The following is a 21377-nucleotide window of genomic DNA, read 5'->3' on the forward strand; positions in this document are numbered from 1 at the left end:
ATGAAATAGATTAAATATTATCTTCTCTCCAGCTTAAATCTGACACCATCAAACTATATTGGGGTTAAAAAAATAATGCAATACAACTGGGTGCTCATTAGTTGTTGTTTAATTGGCTGAGAATTTTTGTAACCTTTAATTAAGGAATTTAATGAGTTTTAGCAACAGGATAATTAAATCATCTTAGGTAGTGAGCAGGACCCAAGAACTGATAATGGCAAAGCAGATAAAATCTCAAAGACAGGATTGTTAATTGCATTGCTTTATTCAATAACATTGGTTAGCGATAACTGGCCTACATTGCCATAATTGGTTTGCATTCCTCTGGCTGCTTCTTTAAAGAATTTAGATTTTTTTTTTAAAAAAATGTATAAATGAATCAGGCGTATTAAAAACTGCTATCAAGATACAGGAACAAATAATCCAGCAATCAAACCTAACTATAACAAACTCAGATGGAATGCCAAAAAGGAAAGCTTACAGTAAGTACTATTTCCAAACAACTTAAGTATATCCTCATTCTTCAGTTTAAATTCTTTATTTTCTTTTAGTGAATTTGGATAAGTAAGTAACAACCTTGACTCAGTCTCACCTAGACTGATTATTGGTGGATATTAGCCCTCCCCTCCCCTCCACCGATTCAAGGATTTCCCCTTCATAGCTTTTATGGGGTAGCAATTCCCTACTCAAGACTTGGGGCACAATCTGGGGGTCCTCTTGGATTCACAACAGAGGTGTATTCTGCCGGTTCACACTGGTTCAGGCGAACTGGTAGTGGCGATGGTGCAAGGCTCCACCCACCCACCCATACATCATCACTGACCTTCTGCGCACACGCTCCTACTACCGAACCGGTAGTGAAAATAAGAGGATTTCATGCCTGACTCACAGCTCAGCTCTATCTGGGTCTACCAGTTGAACCATTTCCTGAACTGGGAGGACAGTCACGCATTACCTTCCCACCTCAAGATTTGATTATAGCAATGTGTTACTTTCCTTGAAATCCACTGAGACGGCTTAACTTGTCCAAAATTCATAGGCTGTGTGAATTGCATGGGTTGCCAAAGTGCTTCCAGTTGCAATTCAAAGTTCTGGTTATTACTCGTATAGCTATACATGTTGGGCCAGATTCCTTGGGGGAATCCTGTCTGCCCTAAATTCTATCTGACAAACACAAGCCAGCAGAGTTGGCATATTTCTGGTATTTTCAATTAAACAATGTCATCTAGTCATTTATAGAAACCAACCAGGAAACAGGCTTTCTCTGTAATAGCAATAGCAATAGCAGTTAGACTTATATACCGCTTCATAGGGCTTTCAGCCCTCTCTAAGCGGTTTACAGAGTCAGCATATCACCCGCACAGTCTGGGTCCTCATTTTACCCACCTCAGAAAGATGGAAGGCTGAGGCAACCCTGAGCCAATGAGATTTGAACCGCCGAACTGCAGCTAACAGTCAGCTGAAGTGGCTGCAGTACTTCACTCTAACCACTGTGCGACCTCGGCTCTTGGTAATGGTACTTTGTCTTTAGAATGGGATCACCGAAAATTGTGAGGCTCCCACCCTTTGATGTTCCATAGAGCCTTGAAAACCTGGTTGTTCTCCCAGATTTGGGGTGAGATTTATAGACTTCAGGGGTGGGTTCTGCTTGCTGCTACTGCCGATTTGCATGCTTCATGCGTGTGCACGCACAGTACTAAAAAAAAAAAAGCTTCTGCACATGCACAGAAGTAAAAAACAAGATGGCGGTGCTACGGTGCCACCGAGAGAACTGATTTGGGGCCATGACAGACCGAGTTACTAACTACTCGGCCGAACCAGTCCGAACCAGTAGCAACCCACCTCTGATAGAGTCCTTTTGCTGTGCGTGCTATTATTGTTTCCCATTTGTATACCGTGGCCAAATGCTATCTTGTTTTTAGTTTGTAATGCTTTTTAATGTTACTAATTGTGAATTACCCAGAATCAGTTGAAGTCAAGTGCTGTCCAAGTTGAATTGAATTAAATGCATTCTCTCTTTGTGTGTAAATATGCACAGGCTTGCATATGTTTACTCCTGGTGTTTGCCTGGAGAACTCTCTGCAACTCTCTTTTTTGGCAAACGTTTTCGAAAGTGGTTTGCTCTCCTTCCTAGGGCTGAGAGGAAGCAACCAGCCTGAGATCACGCAGTTAACTTTGTGAACTAGAACTCAGGGTCTCTCAGTTTTTAGCTTGGGGCTTTAACTACTATACAAAACTGGGGCTTTTGCAACACTCATAAGAGTGAAAAATGGTCATACCTTACTTTTTTAAGTGCCATTGTAACTTTGAACAGTCACTAATTGTTATAAGTCGAAGACTGCCTGTATAAAGTATTTCAAGAACATTATTTGAATATTCCAAAGCATTTAGAAATGAAATTTCTCTTCTCCGTCCCTCTTTCTCTGCCCCCACATGAAAGCATTCCTGTTCTGAGACAGTTCATAGAGAAAGAGTGAAATAATCCATGCCATCTGCTGTTCTATATTTTTCATAAGTTTTAACATACTGATTTTAGACTCTAAATGACAAGTAAAATGTCAAGTCATCCTGAAAATAATCAGAGACATAACAACCAAAATGTTAACTAAGCTTGTCTATTGCAAATATAGTTTCTAAAGGAAACTATATGCCCTATTTTGAAGATAACTACTGCATGCTGCTTTCTACTTAATTGTATAAATTAAGAATCAATTGGTAAAGTATTTCATAGCTTTAAAATAATATATTGTAATCTGAAAGTTTTCTTTATTTTACTTTTTTTAAATCTTGTGTATTTGGCAAAATTACTAATTGTAAGAGAAAAGTAAGATTGACATTGGTATCAGAAACTTGTTTATATTCTTGGTTTGATCTCCGAGATTTGCAATTTGGTTGCAAATGTTTCGTCCCTATTCGGGGAGACATCTTCAGTGCCCTTTGGATTGTGCTTGTCAGGCCTTTAAATACATACCTCTCTGAGTCCTGGTCTGATTTCAGGTTGTGTGATTGGCTGAGACATAGTCCCTGGTTTTAAGTATCATCTGTGTAAAGTAAATTAGTGTTGTTGTTGTTGTTGTTCAGATGTCTTCTGATGATATCATGGTCTGGTTTGGTGTTGATTTGATTGGCTGTGTGTGATGTGGTCCGATTTTTTGTGATCTGTCGAATTGAAACTTTGTTTGCAGCATGGCTGTTGGTCTTTAAATGCTGCATTCAGAATCTGAAACCAGAGCAGGACTCAGAAAGGTTATAAAAGGCCAGTACTTCTCCAGACAAGCACAACTCAAAATGCACTGACGATGTCTCCTCCGATAGGGATGAAATGTTTGCAACCAAATCGCCAAGCTCGGAGCTCAAACCAACAACATAACTACCAACTTCAACTACTAATATTCAAAGACATTTCAAGAAACTTATTTATTGTGAAAATTAATAGCTTTCTAATTAGTGTCTTGCACTTCATTAGGAGTTCAAGTTATAGGTCAGTCAAATACTGATTGGTAACTAGAGGTTTAGCATCAAGTACCTGTTGTGGCCCAGCAGGAGCCGTTGGAGCTGCCAACAGACTCCGATAGTGAGGGACCCTATGAGTCGGCTCTGGAAGACGTGGAGGACCCTGGACAGGGTTCAGACTCCAAGCAGGGCCCAGAGAGGCTGGTTGGCCACCAGGAGGCGCCTGAGGCATGGAGCAACAGTGAAAGCCAAAGGGAGTGTGTTTCTGACGTCAGGCCCTGGAGCAGTGGTGAAGACGTCAGGCCTTTGAGCAGTGAGGAGGTGCAGAGGGAATTGGTCCTGGACGCCCGGCAGAGATGGGTAGATAAGTGCCGGCAGCAATTACAGAGACAAAGGAGATAATTGGACTTAGGTGGTTGTGATTAGGCTCCTCCCAAGGCAGTATATAAGAAGAGACTTTGGGAGGAGGCTTTCTGCAGGACTCAACTATTATACTAAAGCTGGAGAAGCTGTGGTGTGTATTTCTTATCTGTGGAAGTCTGGGTTGCTGCCAAAGTCTTGTCGGTGTGTTAATTTATTGTGAATAAATTGTCTAGCAGTAATCTTGTGGCAATAATAAAATTCAACTTTATATTTCTGGTTCAACTATGGTCATTAGCCAGAGCACTGGGCATGTTACAAGCATAAGTTGGTCAGTATGGTATATGCAGCCAATGTGATTTCCCAGCCCAGAAAATGGGGAAATTCCATACAATCAGCATAAGTCTATGCATTTTAAAGACCGATTGATTGTTGCGGAATTTGCCTCCGGCACTTTATTTAAAGCAGAAATTTTCCCAAGGTTATTAGACTTTTCCTAAAGTTATTAGACAAATCCTAGAGAAGCCATTGCAAACAGAGGCTGATTTCGCTGCTTCTTATTTATCAGGAGAGTTTTGAAATGCCATTCCGAGAATAAAAGCATGCTGCACTTTTCTTCTCTTTCAATTTCATATTGCTTTACACTCGGCTTTGTTTTTAAACACACAAACCTTATTTGTAGTTGGAAAAATAAAATTAAACTAATGCCAAAATTTAATTTTGTAATATCTGAAAGTATTGGATCACTTAAAAAAAAAATAGGGTTTGACAGTTGCTATTTATGTATGGTCTTTTTTCTGTCTAAGTAGAACTTGGTATCTTGTCTACCAATCTCCAATCTTTTTTCATCGCTACCTAATTTTGACTAAAATGTTTGACTATTGAGTGGCGCAGTGGTTAGAGTACAGTACTGAAAGCTATTTCTGCTGATCACCGGCTGTCAGCAGTTTGGCAGTTCGAATCTCACCAGGCTCAAGGTTGTCTCAGCTTTTCCTCCTACCAAGGTGAGTAAAATGAGGACCCAGATTGTTGGGGTCAATAGGCTGACTCTATAAACTGCTTAGAGAGGGCTGTAAAGCACTGTGAAGCGGTATATAAGTGATATTGCTAAAATACTCTTCAGAGTGTTCCTCAGAAAGAAATGTCATCAAAGATCAAGCTTCATTTTTAATACTTTGTTAATGTCTGTTGATCATGATAGTCTACAAGAAACTCAAACTAAATAAAAATACAATATCTGAATTGTTGGTATTCAATCAGATGTGGAGGTTAGGAAGTTTTTTTGGAGAATGCTTTGAAGGTGAACAGTTTGCTTCTATTACACAGCTCTAAAAAATGGTGGCCTGCATTTAATATGTATCTAATGCATTTTAATTTCAATTTTATTTCAGGCTCTACTGGATACTCAGAACCTCTTGAGAGCTCAAATTACAAATTTTACTTTCAATCTGGGATTTTCAGGGAAATTTTACCACACAGGTAAAAAAAAAAAAAAAAACATTGTAAAATTATTTTCCGTTTGTGCACTGTAGATAATTGGAATCTGTTTGGGGTGGATTTACTTTATTCTATTAAACAAAATGAAAGAAAGAACTTTTGGGAACATGAACAAAAATGAAAAATTCCTTCAGCAGAATAAAACTAAAAAAAATTAATACGCTTCCTTATGTTGTATTTAGCTGTGGCACTGTTGTATTATCCATAGGAATATCATAATTTTAACATTCTAGCAGTATAGCCATAATACCAGGGTAGCTCATGGATAATGTTTAAGCAGTTTTTTTGTGGATAATAATAGTGTAGTTAGTATGCTAGAAAATAGTAGAGAAATGCATTTGAAAGTCTCTCTCAAACAATTTTTCTAGGGGCAAAAAAATAAACATACTTGACAACTGAGATTTCTAATTCAGGATTTAATAACCTGATTTAATAACCTGATAATCTGCTGATGTGTAGATTTACCAATACATATCAGCCATGCTGAAAAATATTTTGAGGAATTAACCTAACATATCTGAAGCTGGGACAAGCTTTCTTATATTGAAAAATTGACCCAATATGTACACTTGGGAGGTCTCGTAGAAAATCTATTCCCTGATTTTTTTTCATAAAACTTTATTCAATAAAAAAGCAAGTTGTACAAAGAATTGATGGAACAGTGCAATGATGACTTGTTTTACTCTGGAATACAAATAAAATGTATGAATAGCATCGTTGTCTGCCACTATTATAAATAATAAAAGTGTTGCTGTTGTTTATATCATGTTCATATCATGCAAAAAAAGTCATTGTGATTGTGCAACGAAATCACAGCAACAATTTACAGTGCTTATGATGAGAAGTTCATAAAGGACTTCAGACAATATTTCAGCCTCTTAGGGACTTCTGAAATTGTACATGTACGCAATTATTTCAGAATGTATCTCTTTAAGTTGCCTCATCCCTGAAGTGGCCATATTGTTCTGTGATAGAGTCATTGGTTTTAATGAACTACTAAAACGTAATGATCCCAGGCAGGCAGCTATATCAGTTTGTCCGACTGAACTGCCATTTCCTTTCTGAACAGCCAATAAAGAGACTGGGAATAGATAGTATTTAAAATACATGAAATAATGTGTGTTGAAATCTGTAGAAAATGGATGCCTGTGATTTCAATGTTCTGCACCAGCTTTCAGTCCTTTTTAAACAAAAGTAATTAATAAGTAATTAGGGATGCAGTGGCTTAGTGGCTAAGATGCTGAGCTTGTCAATCAGAAAGGTCGGCAGTTCAGCGGTTCGAATACTAGCGCTGCCTAATGGAGTGAGCTCCCAGCTTCTACCAACCTTGCAGTTCAAAAGCATGTAAAAATGCAAGTAGAAAAATAGGGACCACCTTTGGTGGGAAGGTAACATCATTCCATGCACCTTCGGCATTTATTCATGCTGGCCACGGAGTTGTCTTTGGACAGTGCTGGCTCTTCGACTTTGAAATGGAGATGAATACCCCTCTAGAGTTGGAAATGACTAGCACATATGTGCGAGGGGAACCTTTACCCTTAATTAATGAATACAACAAAGTCACCCATTAAGGTTTAAGAATACCACAATTACTTAAAGCTGAGGCACATTGTGATTTACTCTGAGGTGTCATTTCAACTTGTAAATTAACCACTGTACCTCAAGATAAAGATAGCCCATTCATCTCTCAAAAACAGAGCTAAACGGCCTTTTCAGAAGCTGTTTCCTATGCGCTCCAATATCTCTTTTTGACTGGAAGCATTGTATTAAGTTTGGGAAAGAAGATGGTAGTTTAAAAAAAAATATTTATAGGAAAAAAATTATAGCTCTAAGTAGTCATTGGTGTGTATATTGCAGACTTTTTACATTAATACTTAATAAGGCTAAAGTCAGACTTCTGTATTAAAAACAGTAGTAAACTTTGTTTTATTTATATAAAAATTTTATGGAATTATATATAATCAATATATTCTTAACATATATAACAAGCACTGCTGAATATGAATTTTAGCAAGCTGTAGACCTCAAGAGAAGTAGAATAGAATTGTAGTAAGAATGTAATATTTTAAGTGTAAACATAAATTACATCAAGTTTACCCAGGAGATGGACATGTAAATTAGCGGAACAATTTGCTTCAGCAAAATATTCACTTTCAATTGTAGTTAAAATTACTCTTTATGGTTCACTTTAGTTTATTGAAGTCATAGAGTGTTCTGTGAACAAACACACACGCACACACACACAATCTTAGATGATATATAAAATAAAATTTAAGGCAAAGTTAAAACACATTTATAAAACAACCTAACGAATATCTATGAGGTCCAGGATACAACCAATATGTTAAATTATAATGTAGACACTTTCAGTTGTGACACACTGTAAATATGCTTGCAAATTATACCTTTTAGTGATTAACTAAGCATGTCTACTGCTTTAATATGCAAATATTATATATGCATATTTAAATCAACTATAGCCTTTGTTTTGTTCCAATCTTCTTTTTAAATTGTATATTTATCATTCAGTGGCGTATGGTTCTGCCCTAATACTTCTAAGTAATTATTCAAGGAAAGATGTCTTTCACTATAATAGGAATCCAGTCATAGGAATGTCTATTATAATCATAGAACAGAATATAATCAGTTATTAAATAAAAATACAATTATAGTAATATAATAATCAGTATAAATATAAAATATCCTCCACTAGATGTTATTTGATCTATTATTTAATGTCTTATTCATTAAACACAGTTTGACTTTAATGTAGGTCAATGGAACTGCTTGTGTTCCAGCTCAAAATACACTAGCATTCTGTTATGACTGCCATTAAATTGGCTTATTTTCAAATCATGCTTGTCAAGATCAGACTGAAAAATGCAGTACATACCTGATGTATATGCAGGTGACTCACTGTTACTCTAAACTGTGCCTTGAGTAACATGATCAAATGTGTTGCATTCTGTCTTAAATTCTTGATTGCTTATGAATTTTTGCTTTGAATTTGAAATTAATTTCATCTTCCTGCTGTAATTTGTTGCAATTCAAATGTTCGCCATGCTTCTAATCATTGTGACAAAGTTATTTCGTAGAAAATCTATTCCCTGATTTGTTTCATAAAACTTTGTTCAATAAAAAAGCAGGTTGTACAAAGAATTGATGAAACAGTGCAATGATGACTTGTTTTACTCTGGAATACAAATAAAATGTATGAATAGCATCGTTGTCTGCCACTATTATAAATAATAAAAGTGTTGCTGTTGTTTATATCATGTTTATATCATGCAAAAAAAAGTCATTGTGATTGTGCAACGAAATCACAGCAACGATTTACAGTGCTTATGATGAGAAGTTCATAAAGGACTTCAGACAATATTTCAGCCTCTTAGGGACTTCTGAAATTGTACATGTACGCGATTATTTCAGAATGTATCTCTTTAAGTTGCCTCATCCCTGAAGATCTATTATTTGTGACTCACTGTTACTCTAAACTGTGCCTTGAGTAACATGATCAAATGTGTTGCATTCTGTCTTAAATACTTGATTGCTTATGAACTGTTGCTTTGAATTTGAAATTAATTTCATCTTCCTGCTGTAATTTGTTGCAATTCAAATGTTCGCCATGCTTCTAATCATTGTGACAAAGTTATTTCGAAAATGGGAATATCATTTAATAAATTATTTATTCCTACAGGCACTGTAGAAGAAGATGAAGGAGATGACCTGTTGTTGGGGTCTGTGGATGAATTCTGGTGGTTTCCTCATATGTGGAGTCACATGCAACCTCATCTGTTCCATAATGAATCTTCACTAGTGGAGCAAATGATTCTCAACAAAAAATTTGCCTTAGTGAGTAAAATTCATGCAATCATAGGCTTATAGTAGCAATGATATGTAACTAATACAGAGTGCTTAAATTAAGCATTCCCTCTTAAAAGTTGAGACTGTCTTGAAATATAACTTGAATTAGTTTATCAAGATTTTCAACTCCAGCTTAGTTATTCTGCCACTGGATGAAATAACAAAATTACAGAGCAGAGATATTTATATTACAGAGTATCTGTACCTAACATTTAAATGTCCATTACTACAGTTTATTAAAACAATTGTCCATATAAATGCATGCCCATCACACTACTTCCTTTTGAAGTAAGCAGAACTATGCATCGTACTGAAACAGAATGACAAACAGTGAGCAAAATAAATTAAATGTATAAAATAAGAGAAAAGAAAAAGGTAGTTTAACTCATGCCTAGAATACCACAGCACCATTTTATTAAACCACTTCATATCTTTCTTGTTTCCACCACATTCTTACACCATTTCATAAGTTTCCTTTAACTTCCCATGTCTCCCTTTTTGGGTTTCACAAATTTTTATTTTCATTTTCATACACTCACATGTATACTGTACATAGCCAACATCATACATCATTAAACAATAATTACATCAATTCCTCTTGTCAACAAGGCCCCAGAAAATAGAAACCCAATATAACTCTTCCTCTCTCCATACACCTCTTTCTTCCACCACCCTCCAACTTTCTATCTTCCCTCCATCATCCCCCTCTACCCTACTTCCCCTCCCCCTCTACCACTCCTCTCTCCACATCCACTCCCCCCCTTCCTTCTCACCTTTCCCTCCCACCCTCTCTCCCATCCCTCTCTACCCATCTTTCTTCTTTCCCACTCCTCCGCTCCTTGGTGTATTTCCACTACATATCAATATACTTGGCCTATCCTATTTTTAAAGAAAAATTAAAAAAGAACAGTATGCATGTGAAGTCACATTACATTGAGATCTAACACATCTTGTCAAACCCATGTCTCCCTTTTTGAGGAACTTCTTACTCCTACAAATTTCTCATCAGTTACAATTTTCTTAGTCTTCCCTTTCCTCTTGATCCATTCTGTCTTCTTTCACGTATTTTTACTGTGATTCAGTATTCATTCTCATTCTGTATTATCCAAATTCCCACAAAATGAATATTTTGTATTGATCACTTAGTTTATATTTAATCTACATTCAGTTCCTAAGTGATAACAAAGTGAACAGCAGTACTCTCCTACACACAATCATTTAAACTTACTTTGAGAAACTTTCCTCACATTATCCACACTGATTTCTCCCTCCATTAACTTTATGTTTAGTAATCATTCTCCCAAGATAGATGGATTCATATAGTGATATGGATTATAGTTAGTATACTTTTTCATCATGTTTAAATACCTTGTAATTATGGCCACATTTCCCCTGTCGAACACAACTTCCTAAGTTCTTAATACATTAATTTTCAAGTCCATATGCTTTATTGCATCAGACAATCTGTCTAACATTCACAACAAATCATTCAGTTCCTCAGCCAAGAACAAGGCATTTGCCTGTGTGCGAAAATACTTACACGCGCATATTCGAAATCACACCTCTGCGATCACAAGAATGATGCCTTATATATGTTCCATGGACGTAGTTGGATGAAACAGTTGGTTACATTTTGTCACACAGAACTTGGGCAGAGGATTCTGATGCTAAAGAGTCAACTTCAGACGCATGGTATGGATGACACTCCAAAGAATCAATAAATAATCACTTTGATTGAGGCTGACCTCAATCAGATGGCGGAATCAGATGACGATATTCTGACCTAGGCTTCCCAAGAGCATGAAGCAAACTCATTGTCCTGACAAGAAATCCCTTTGTTAGTTTTGGAAGCCATTATTAATTTAATGTGAATTTGGAAGCCATTATTAATTTAATGTGAATTCTGCTCATTCATATTAGTCTTTCAAGGAAGGATTTATAGCCCCAGACCTGATCTGGCTTGGATAGCTGCCAGGCCAATATCTGCAAAACTTGGCAAGGAGTCCTGGGAGCGGTTCATTTGCATATTAGCAGATAGATGATTTGATTAAAAAAACATCTATAAATATTATACAATTTCACAGTATCACATCAAAAGAGAAATCTGGCTCGCATGCTTGTTGAACTGGAGCTAAATTAAGTTCCTGGAGCTAGAAAAAAGAAATCAGAAAGCCTATTAAATATTATAACATATCCTAGATAAAACAGGAAGTGTACATATTTTGGAAGGACACTTGGTAAAATAAAGCAACTGAAAAAAGTCAGGTTGATCTTTGTTGCAGATTTTGGAATCTTTCGTGTTTCCTATTCTGAATATATTTAAAAAACAAAATAAGATCAGTATCTGCTAATATTATCCACGTGAAACAATACTTTTTGGATACAAAAAGGATTTTAAACAATTTTACATTTTATATATATATATATATATATATATATATATATATATATATATATGTGTGTGTGTGTGTGTGTGTGTGTGTGTGTGTGTGTGTGTGTGTGTGTGTGTGTGTGTGTGTGTGTGTGTGTGTGTTTTTTATTTGTGCTGATAAATAAATAAAGGGAGACTAGTATAGGTCTATTTCAAGCTATTTAGCTCTCATCAGCTAGCCATACCCTTACTGGGATTCGAACCTGTGCTTTATTGCGTCTTAGGCAAACGTCTTACCCATTAAGCCACAGGTACTGATGGCTTTAAGCCACTGATATTTATTTATCAGCACAAATAAAAAACACAAATATAACAAAGGCAACAGTAAAAATATTGGGTTTCTGTCGTGATGGACTCTTGTGACGAGCCGATTGACAGATGATGGAAGCAATTAGCTTCCTCCCATAATTGGGGCTTACCAGGGGTTGTGACTCTAAATGTATGTATGTATGTATGTATGTATGTATGTATGTATGTATGTATGTATGTATGTAAAGCTAAATAAGCTTTTGCACATAGGTCTTGAAATTGACCTGGATAATTACATTGTTTGGATAGGTTCATACATGTGTAGGAGGATGTACTCAGTGGTGGGATTCAGCTGGTTTAGGTCGGTTCTGACAAATCTGACTAGCCCCACCCCTTCCTGCCTCACCCCTTCCTACACGCCTCCTTTTTGCTCCCAGGAGGCTGCAGGGAGACCAACTAGGCCCAAAATGAGACAGAAGAGTCCAGCCCCCTCCAGCCTGTTTTTGCTCCCAGAATGTTGCAGGGAAGCCAAATGCCTGTCACACCCCCTAACCACACCCACCATGGCGGCGCCCACCCAGCCAGACATTAGGGCAGAGAACCAATTGTTAAATAATTTGATTCCTACCACTGGATGTGCTCATAGGTGTGCAGTGTTTCCTATGAACATAGGATTTTATTTTGCTGTTTCAGGAACATGGCATCCCAACTGATATGGGATATGCTGTGGCTCCACATCATTCCGGTGTGTATCCTGTCCATGTTCAACTTTATGATGCCTGGAAAAAAGTTTGGAATATCAAAATCACCAGTACAGAAGAATATCCACATTTAAAACCTGCACGGTACAGAAGAGGTTTCATTCACAAAAGCATCATGGTGAGCTATGTTTTTGTTTTATCCTGACTCTTCTGATGACTATCATCCACAAAACAGTATAAGAAATATAGGTACATTGTTCTGACCCCCCTCCTCCATCCAAGAACGAAAGCTGAAACCAACGTAAATGAGAAGGTTTCTTTTAATCAGTCCAGACTCTCGTTGGCTGCAAGCCATATAAACAAAGAGATAAGCACTCTGGCAGCAAGTCCTACAATACTTGGCAGCAATGCAAACAAACTCTGGCAGCAATCCAGCCTGCCAAGTTTGTTTCTTGTTAGTCCTTAATGTTGACTTCTGCAGAAAGGCGTGGCACAAGCAGTCTCTTTTATAATCAGGAGAGGATCTTAATGAGTGTCAGCTGAGCGCAATCACCTCTTGTAATTACGCCGTTGTTCTTGACGCCGAGTAGCCCTTCAACGGCGTGCATCCCGGAACAAATCACAGGTGTTTTCTGGATCACTCACTCTTGTCTCCTCCCCACTGATCCAAGGCTCAGACGCCACCTGGTGGCCAACCAGTCTCTCCTCTCCCTGCTCGGAGTCGGAACCCTGTCCAGGGTCCTCCACCTCCTCCAGGGCCGTCTCATAAGACCCCTCTCTGTTGGAGTCTGGCAGCAGTTCCAACGGCTCCTGCCGGGCCACAACAGTACATTACATTACATTCACTGCAGTGGTGGGTTTCCAGATCCTGTTCTAACCGGTACAGTTGGAACGGTTCCGGTGGCGTCTACATGGATGTGTGCAGTGTGCATGCACACATGCGCAACATGCACATGCAGCTTAGCACCTCCGCGATGCTCCACCTGTTCAGCAGATCATCGCACAGATGTTGTACACACATGCGCAGAAGCGCAGAAGACTTAAAAGACTGGTAAGGAGCTGGGGTGGGCGAGTGGGCCCTCCGGAGTACCGTACCGGAACGGTATCCGGTGCTCCATGCAGGCTCTGGTACGCCCGTACCAGGGCGTACAGCCTACAACCCACCACTGATTCACTGTATCTGAAGAGCTATATTTAGTTTAATATGCCCTACCACCAGATTGTAATTTATTTCAAATATCCTTTATGTTAAAATGGCTTCATAGATGGTTTGAAATTTTTAAACTTGTCAAAATGCAGCTAGTATTGCTGAGAAACAGCTGGAGCTGAATGTTCAGCCGTCTTTTTTTTAAGTAACTACGGATTCTGTACTCAGTTGAAGAGGCTGATGTTAACTTTAAGGATTATGAGTGGGAACATCTGTCTTAAAACTTCCTGTTTATTGATGGGATGGCACTTTGAGATCAAATCCAGATACCTTTCTAAATATTTCATTGCTGTTAGCAATATGTTTGGTACAGGGGTGGGTTTCAACCGGTTTGCGGCGGTCCCCGCAAACTGGTTGGTCAGCGAACCCGGAAGTAAGTAACTTCCGGGAACGGCGAAGGGCCCACCCGCCCGCCTGCGCTCCTTACCGGTCTTTGAAGGCTTCTGTGCTTCCACGCAGGCGCATGGCACATACAGCGCCTGCGCGATTCTCCACGAGCAGCTAGATGGCACATATAGTGCCTGCGCGATTCTCCGTGAGCAGCTGGAGCATTGCGCAGGCGCTAAGACACATGCGTGAACTGTGCACGTGCACGAAGCCGCCGCCGCCCCCGTTCCAACTGAACCAGTTGGAACGGGATTAGCAACCCACCCCTGGGTGGGATTGAAAACAGTTAACAACTGGTTCTCTGCCTGGTTCCTGGGTGGGCATGGCCATGGTGGGCATGGCCTATTCAGCTCCTTGCACCATAGCAGGAGGGCATTTTCACACTACCCAGGCCTTGGAGGCTTTAAATGGCTTCCCTTGGGCTCCAGGGATCCTCTGGAGGCCGGAAATGGTCATGTTTTCATACTTCCGGTACTTCTGGTGGGTCTATTTTTTCCCTCCCCAGGTTTCGGAGGCTTTCCCCGGCCTCCAGGAGGGTGAAAAATGGCCCTCCGGAAGCTGAAAATGGGCCTGTTTCTGGACTTCTGGGAGGCCCATTTTTCACCCTCTCACAGCCTCTGTGCGGGCCCCGAACTTACCTGGCATGATGAACAGGCTTCATGGAGACTCCTGGGAGGGACAGGGTGAGTGGGGCTAACCGGTCCTTGCAACAACCGGTTCAGCGAACCGGATTGCAAAATTAACGTCCAATTTGCTTGAACCGGTTCAAACCAGCTGAATCTCACCCCTGATTTGGTAGCCTTAGTGTAAATCTGAGTATATACACAATACAATACAATACAATACAATACAATACAATACAATACAATACAATACAATACAATACAATACAATACAATACAATAGCAGAGTTGGAAGGGACCTTGGAGGTCTTCTAGTCCAATCCTCTGCCTAGGCAGGAAACCCTATATATGTGTGTATGTTTTAGTTTTATTACATCAGTGTTTAGGATATTGAGTTAGAATATTAAAAGTATGGAAAATATTGTCAAGCATAGAAAGTTAAAATAATAGATTCATATAAGGCTTATGTTATATTTCTACATAATATTCATATTTTAAATGAAAAAAAATCTCTTATGTTTGAAAGTGGTTGGATGGCTCTATCCTATTTTATGGTAATAGTACTAAAGTTGCTAGAATTACTATTTTTTTCTAATAAATGTATTTTAACACATTTACATATTGGTTATGGTTATGGACCAAGCATATCTGGATACCAAGGGACAGTTTATTATCTTCTTTAAATATAATTTACACATGGTACTAGATATTTTCTATAGTCCTGCAAAAAACAATTCTGATTAATTTCATAGATGTCTTTCAAACTATCAGATAAATTGCCTTTGTCTTTCTATGAAGCTTTGTCCATTTTCTATATGCTATATATGATTTTATGCAACTTAATCATGTCCCCCCACTTCCAATTACCATTTTCTTGCCTGAAGAATCCTAATCGTTTCCCTGATGTTTTTCCTAAGAAAATTATCAAGCTCCTTAATTATTTTGGTTGCTAGATTCTGTATCATTTTCAGTTCTTTTATATTCTTTTTCAAATTATTCCAGATAAGGAGATATAATAGCACAAAATTTCCAGGGGTGTGACAGTGTTGGCGATTTTATTTTCGGCCCATTCCTAATTATCCTTACCATGGAATCACTGAATTTCTGTTTTTCACAACAGCCAGACATAATGTCAGCAATTTTGTTGAGCCATCCACTATGGACTCAAGATTTTTTTTTCTCATTATTTATAGATCTCATCAGTAAGTATCTGGAGTTTTGTCCCAATCTGTATCATTTACACTTAAGTGATCTTCACTTGTTTTCCCAAGTGAAGAGATCCTTCTGTTTTATGATCCTGAATAATATCTGCAAATGTAGCCTGTTCCCTATTTAATCCTAAATTAATTTTAAAACTACTAGTCCCATTCCAAAAGCCTGGGAATCAATATTTTCTTCTATGAACAAAATTGCTGATATAGTTTTACTCTTTGGTGTTGTTTCTTTCTACCCGTTTAGTTATCCAGATTTTTTTTGGATAATCTTCCATTTTATTTGTTTGCTATTACATTGATATGCCACCTTTCTATGGATAGGAACACTAGAGTATCTAATAATAAAAATAATATAAAATATAATAATAAACCCAGCATAATTTGTTTTTTAAAAGCTTCATGAAAAAGGTACATTTTAAAAGATAAATTTTATTTCTAAATAATTTGAAGGGGGGGGGGGGCAATTTAGAAAGCGCCATAGCTTGAAAATCACACAGTAAACAACTTCTTCCCACTTGTAAGATAGCAAATTTTTGGCAGCAAGGATATTTTCAGGACAGTCTATAAGTATTTTTAACAACTTTTATGAGGAACTTTGTCAAAGGCTTTTAAAAAGCCAGGTACATAAAGTTAAAAGGTCCATATGCCAGTTGACACTGTCAAAGATCTCTTAAAAGTTGAGTTAATATTTTCTTTTGTGGAATCTATGCTGATTTTCCATCTCCGTGTCTTATTTTTCTGCACTTTTATTTTTTATCTACAACTGCAACACTTCCAAACAATTCTAAAGAATTGTTTTTTAAAAAAAAAACACAAATCACTGGGTATACCGAAAATCTATCATACCTTTTCATGTAAGTCTTCTACAGTATAAAATAGCAATAGCAATAGCAGTTAGACTTATATACCGCTTCATAGGGCTTTCAGCCCTCTCTAAGCGGTTTACAGAGTCAGCATATTGCCCCCAACAACAATCTGGGTCCTCATTTTACCCACCTCGGAAGGATGGAAGGCTGAGTCAACCCTGAGCCGGTGAGATTTGAACAGCCGAACTGCAGAACTGCAGTCAGCTGAAGTAGCCTGCAGTGCTGCATTTAACCACTGGCCCACCTCGGCTCTATAACATAAAATGTTATATTTCCACTATATATATATTGGCAGGTTGTTATGGAATAATCTAGTGGCTTCCTAGGTAGTGAACCATTCTTTAATAAAACTGGCAGAGAATAGTATGCTGGTTGGAAGAATCCTGTATTTTAAGTGTTATTTTACTGACAAGTAGATAGACATCTTTTTGAAATGATTATTTATTTGAACTCCAATATCAGATAAAGGGATGGAAAACAAAGAGAAAACAACAAGGGTTTTGAAGTTGTCCATCAAGGGTTAATAATTGGAGAGTGCAGGCAAACAGATCATCTAAATATAATGCTCTGGAATTTGTTTTATTTTTATCTAAAGGGCTAACAATTATTTTTAAATTGGCAGCTGTAGGCATATCTACTATATGCATATGCATATCTGCTGCAAACTATATTTTTGAATGGTGCTTTTTTCTTTCTTTCCCACTCTTTTAATAATATATATTTCATGGTCATTCTTCCTGACAAATGTGCTATTTACTTTGTGTAGTCTTCTGTTTTGAAATAATATTAAAATAATAGTCAAATCTATAAAATACAGTTAAGACTTACAGGGGAGAATTATAAGAGTGAGTTCCTATTACTTGTCCCAGCTCCTGCCCACTTAGCAGTTTGAAAGCATGTGTTGTGGCCCAGCAGGAGCTGTTGGAGCTGCCGACAGACCCCGATAGCGAGGGACCCTATGAGTCAGCTCTGGAAGATGTGGAGGACCCTGGGCAGTGTTCAGACTCTGAGTAGGGACCAGAAAGTTGGCTGGTTGGCCACCAGGAGGCACCTGAGGCCTGGAGCAGCGGTGAAAGCCAAAGGGAGTTTGTCCCTGACGTCAGGCCCTGGAGCAGTGGTGAAGACGTCAGGCCCTGAAGCAGTGGGGAGGAGCTAAGGGAGTTGGTCCCGGACGCCAGGCAGAGACAGACTGATAAGCGCCGGCAGCAATTACAGAGACATAGAAGATAATTGGGCTCAGGTGGTTGTGATTAAGCTCTTCCCAAGAGAGTATATAAGAAGAGACTTTGGGAGGAGACCTTTTGCAGGACACAACTGTTATACTAAAGCTGGAGAAGCTCTTGTGTGTATTTCTTATCTGTGGAAGTCTGGGTTGCTGCCAAAGTCTTGTCTGTGAGTTAATTACTGTGAATAAATTGGCTAACAGTCATCTTGTGTTGGCGTGACTCACGGTACGGACGGGGGGAACAGCATGTAAATGCAAGTAGATTAATAGATATCACTTCAGTGGGAAGATAATAGACTTCTATGCACCTTTGGTGTTTACCCATGCTGGGCCACGTAACTACAGAAAATATCTTTGGACAACTCTGGCTCCCTTAACAGCAAACTGAGATGAGTACTGTGCCCTAGATTCAGACATGACAGAACATGGAAACCTTTACCTTTTTCATCTAAAATAAGTGTTGCTTATTCTAAGCTAGACAATGCACTCTTTTCCTTTCTCTTTATTATGGTATATGATCTTCTACAGGTTCTTCCTCGACAAACCTGTGGCCTTTTTACTCATACAATTTTCTACAAAGAGTATCCTGGTGGTCCAAAAGAACTAAACAAAAGTATACAAGGCGGGGAATTATTTTTCACAGTAGTTCTCAATCCAGTAAGTAGTTTAAATTATTTGAACAAAAACAATTGATGAGCATACCTGTACAAATATTGACTAATAGCATTGTTTTGCTCTTTTTCTTTACTTATATTGATGACGTATTCACTAATACTTGTAATAATGTTGAATAATCTCCATAATTTGTCAATATTTATCCTTACTGATCTTATTACACTAAGCTAATGATGTTAGCATATAATTTTGGAACAATAAACATGGTTGAAATGACACTAGATGGTCTCAGGAACTCTGATTTCTTTTCCTCCTCCTTCTAAGGCTTAGAACAGAATGAATTCCTCTGGCAGATATAGATCAAACTAATTTAAAGCAACATATAAGCGTGGCTTCTTTTTTTTACAAATAGACCCTGTTTGCATAACACATTTTGCTGGATAAAGTTGGAAAACCAACTGTTCTAAAGGTTTTGAAACTCTATGGAACAATCTTAGGCTCCATTTGGAAGGGAAATAGCCAAACTATGTATGCCTATTTATTTATTTGTTGTTTTTAATCAAGGGACAAAATATAACACTGATCCTTCCAATTACTCTACAGAAAACCCCTGCATTTGTAAATTCACAGAACTGTTGGTACTAATGAATTTATAGTATCTTGTTGTATTCAGGTCTTTTCCCATGTAAGATTGAGATTGTCTTGGCAACGTTTCGGCGAGGTCTCGACGCCATCTTCAGGCTGGGTTTTGGGCTTAAAGCGTGGTCGGAGCTGCCCTCTTTCTATAAATATTGGTGTGTGTGTGTGGAGTGCTGGCTTTGTTTCAGTAAGTGGAATGATTCGATGAGACCTCATACAACTCAACTACATACTAAAAATCTCATAGATTTTCACGGGTGTAGGTATGCTGGTCTTGTTGTATTCGGGTCTTTTCCCGTGTAAGATTGAGATTGTCTTCTCAACGTTTTGGCAAGGTCCCACCCGCCATCTTCAGGCTGGTGTTTTCGGCTTTGTGTTTGTGTGAGTAAAGCGTGCTCGGAGCTGCCGTCTTTTGTTCTTTTGTGTTGTAACGACCTGGGTAATGATGACATCCTGAGCTCTATTGTAGTGATATCCTGAGTCCTATGCTGCAACCTCCTGGGGGGTTGGCTGCATTGTAACATCCTGAGCCTTTGCGTTGTAACCTCCTGAGTTCTGTGATGTAATGGCCTGAGCAGATGGCTTAGGTGTGAATCAGGATATCATTACAATAAAGCTCAGGATGTCAGCACACAGCCCAGGTTGTTAAAACACAAAAGAACAATAGGCACACAGCAGTACCTCAGCCACACAGAATGTTACGAAACAGCTGACTAATTTGCAAACATCAAGTCCATCAACTTATCAAGATGTTACAACACAGCCAACCAATCTGCCTACAGCAACAAAACCAGCACTCCACACACACACACACACACTAATATTTATAGAAAGATGGCAGCTCCGATCATGCTTTGCTCGCACAAGCATGAAGCCAAAGGCACCAGCCTGAAGATGGTGATTGGGACCTCTTCGAAACGTCACCAAGGTACTCTCAATCTTACATGGGAAAAGACCCAAAAACGCCAAGACCTGCATATCTGTATCCGTGAAAATCTACCACACACACACACACACACACACACACACACACACACACACACACAATAATTAAATGTCTGCTGCAGGGGTCATGAAATCATGGCCTGGAAGCATTCAGGTATCAAGGATATGAACAGACTGCTGGCTGCCTACAATTTGGCAGTTCAAATCTCACCAAGCTCAAGGTTGACTCAGCCTTCCATCCTTCCGAGATGGGTAAAATGAGGACCCAAATTGTTGGGGGCCATAGGCTGACTCTGTAAACCGCTTACAGAGGCCTGTAAAGCACTGTGAAGCAGCATATAAGTCTACGTGCTATTGTTATATGGCTATATGGCTAATTATACAATTCTGCTCCAGGGTCATTGAATATGCTCTACTTCTAAAAAAAAAGCTTAATGAAAATAAGAATCCAGTTCAGGTAAGCTGGCAGGAAGTGTGGTTCCCTTTTCCGAGCCCAATCACCACCGGGATTCCCACATGTTAGAAATGACCAATATGTAGATTTGTAGGAACGAATGTAACATTTAGAAATATTAGTAGCTTTTGTAGGTAGTATCTTCAGCTCTGAATGTTACACCCGTTATGAGCTGAAATGAACAGAATTACTTTTTTAATATTCATTCTACATAAAGCAACTACTGTTGTTATTCATCTTTTATATTTTAAGAATAAATGTATTAGAAGTATTTCAAGGGGGATAATGGAGCCTAATTTTAGACACACGGAATTGTGTAAAACTTGATAGTAAACTTAAATGCCTGTGCCATTAGGACAAAAGGGGCATTCAAGGACAAAAGGAGTATTCATATAAATCAAAAGAGGTGTCAGGTTTCTTGGGTTTTTTTTAGTATATCCAAATACTATAAAGTATATATTACTATTTGTGAACATTTCATTTTTCTCAAACGTTATAACTTCTAAATTATTCAGACTAAGGAATCTAAGGCCTATTGAGAAGACCATTCTTTGCTAACACTATTTACTGGAAATGGAAGAGCTTTTGTGCTAAAATAGTTCATCTAGCAAATTCCTAATATGTGCACATTTATGTGGAATTGGTTT

At 38.3% G+C, this 21377-nt stretch overlaps 1 protein-coding gene across 1 annotated transcript in view; it reads left to right on the top strand.

Annotated features, from left to right (window-relative positions):
• LOC106554474 (bifunctional heparan sulfate N-deacetylase/N-sulfotransferase 3) overlaps positions 1-21377 on the top strand; it is an 80798-nt gene that overhangs the window by 24499 nt on the left and 34922 nt on the right. Inside the window, exons 3-6 of the mRNA XM_087724696.1 lie at positions 5205-5292; positions 9008-9162; positions 12548-12733; positions 18606-18734. Of these exons, the coding sequence (XP_087580822.1) occupies positions 5205-5292; positions 9008-9162; positions 12548-12733; positions 18606-18734 (558 nt within the window). The remainder of the gene's footprint in view (positions 1-5204; positions 5293-9007; positions 9163-12547; positions 12734-18605; positions 18735-21377) is intronic.

Source organism: Thamnophis sirtalis, unplaced genomic scaffold, assembly GCF_051295495.1.
Source record: "Thamnophis sirtalis isolate CommonGarterSnake01/CBP01778 unplaced genomic scaffold, rThaSir2_p1.2 scaffold_10, whole genome shotgun sequence".
Lineage (NCBI taxonomy): Eukaryota > Metazoa > Chordata > Lepidosauria > Squamata > Natricidae > Thamnophis > Thamnophis sirtalis.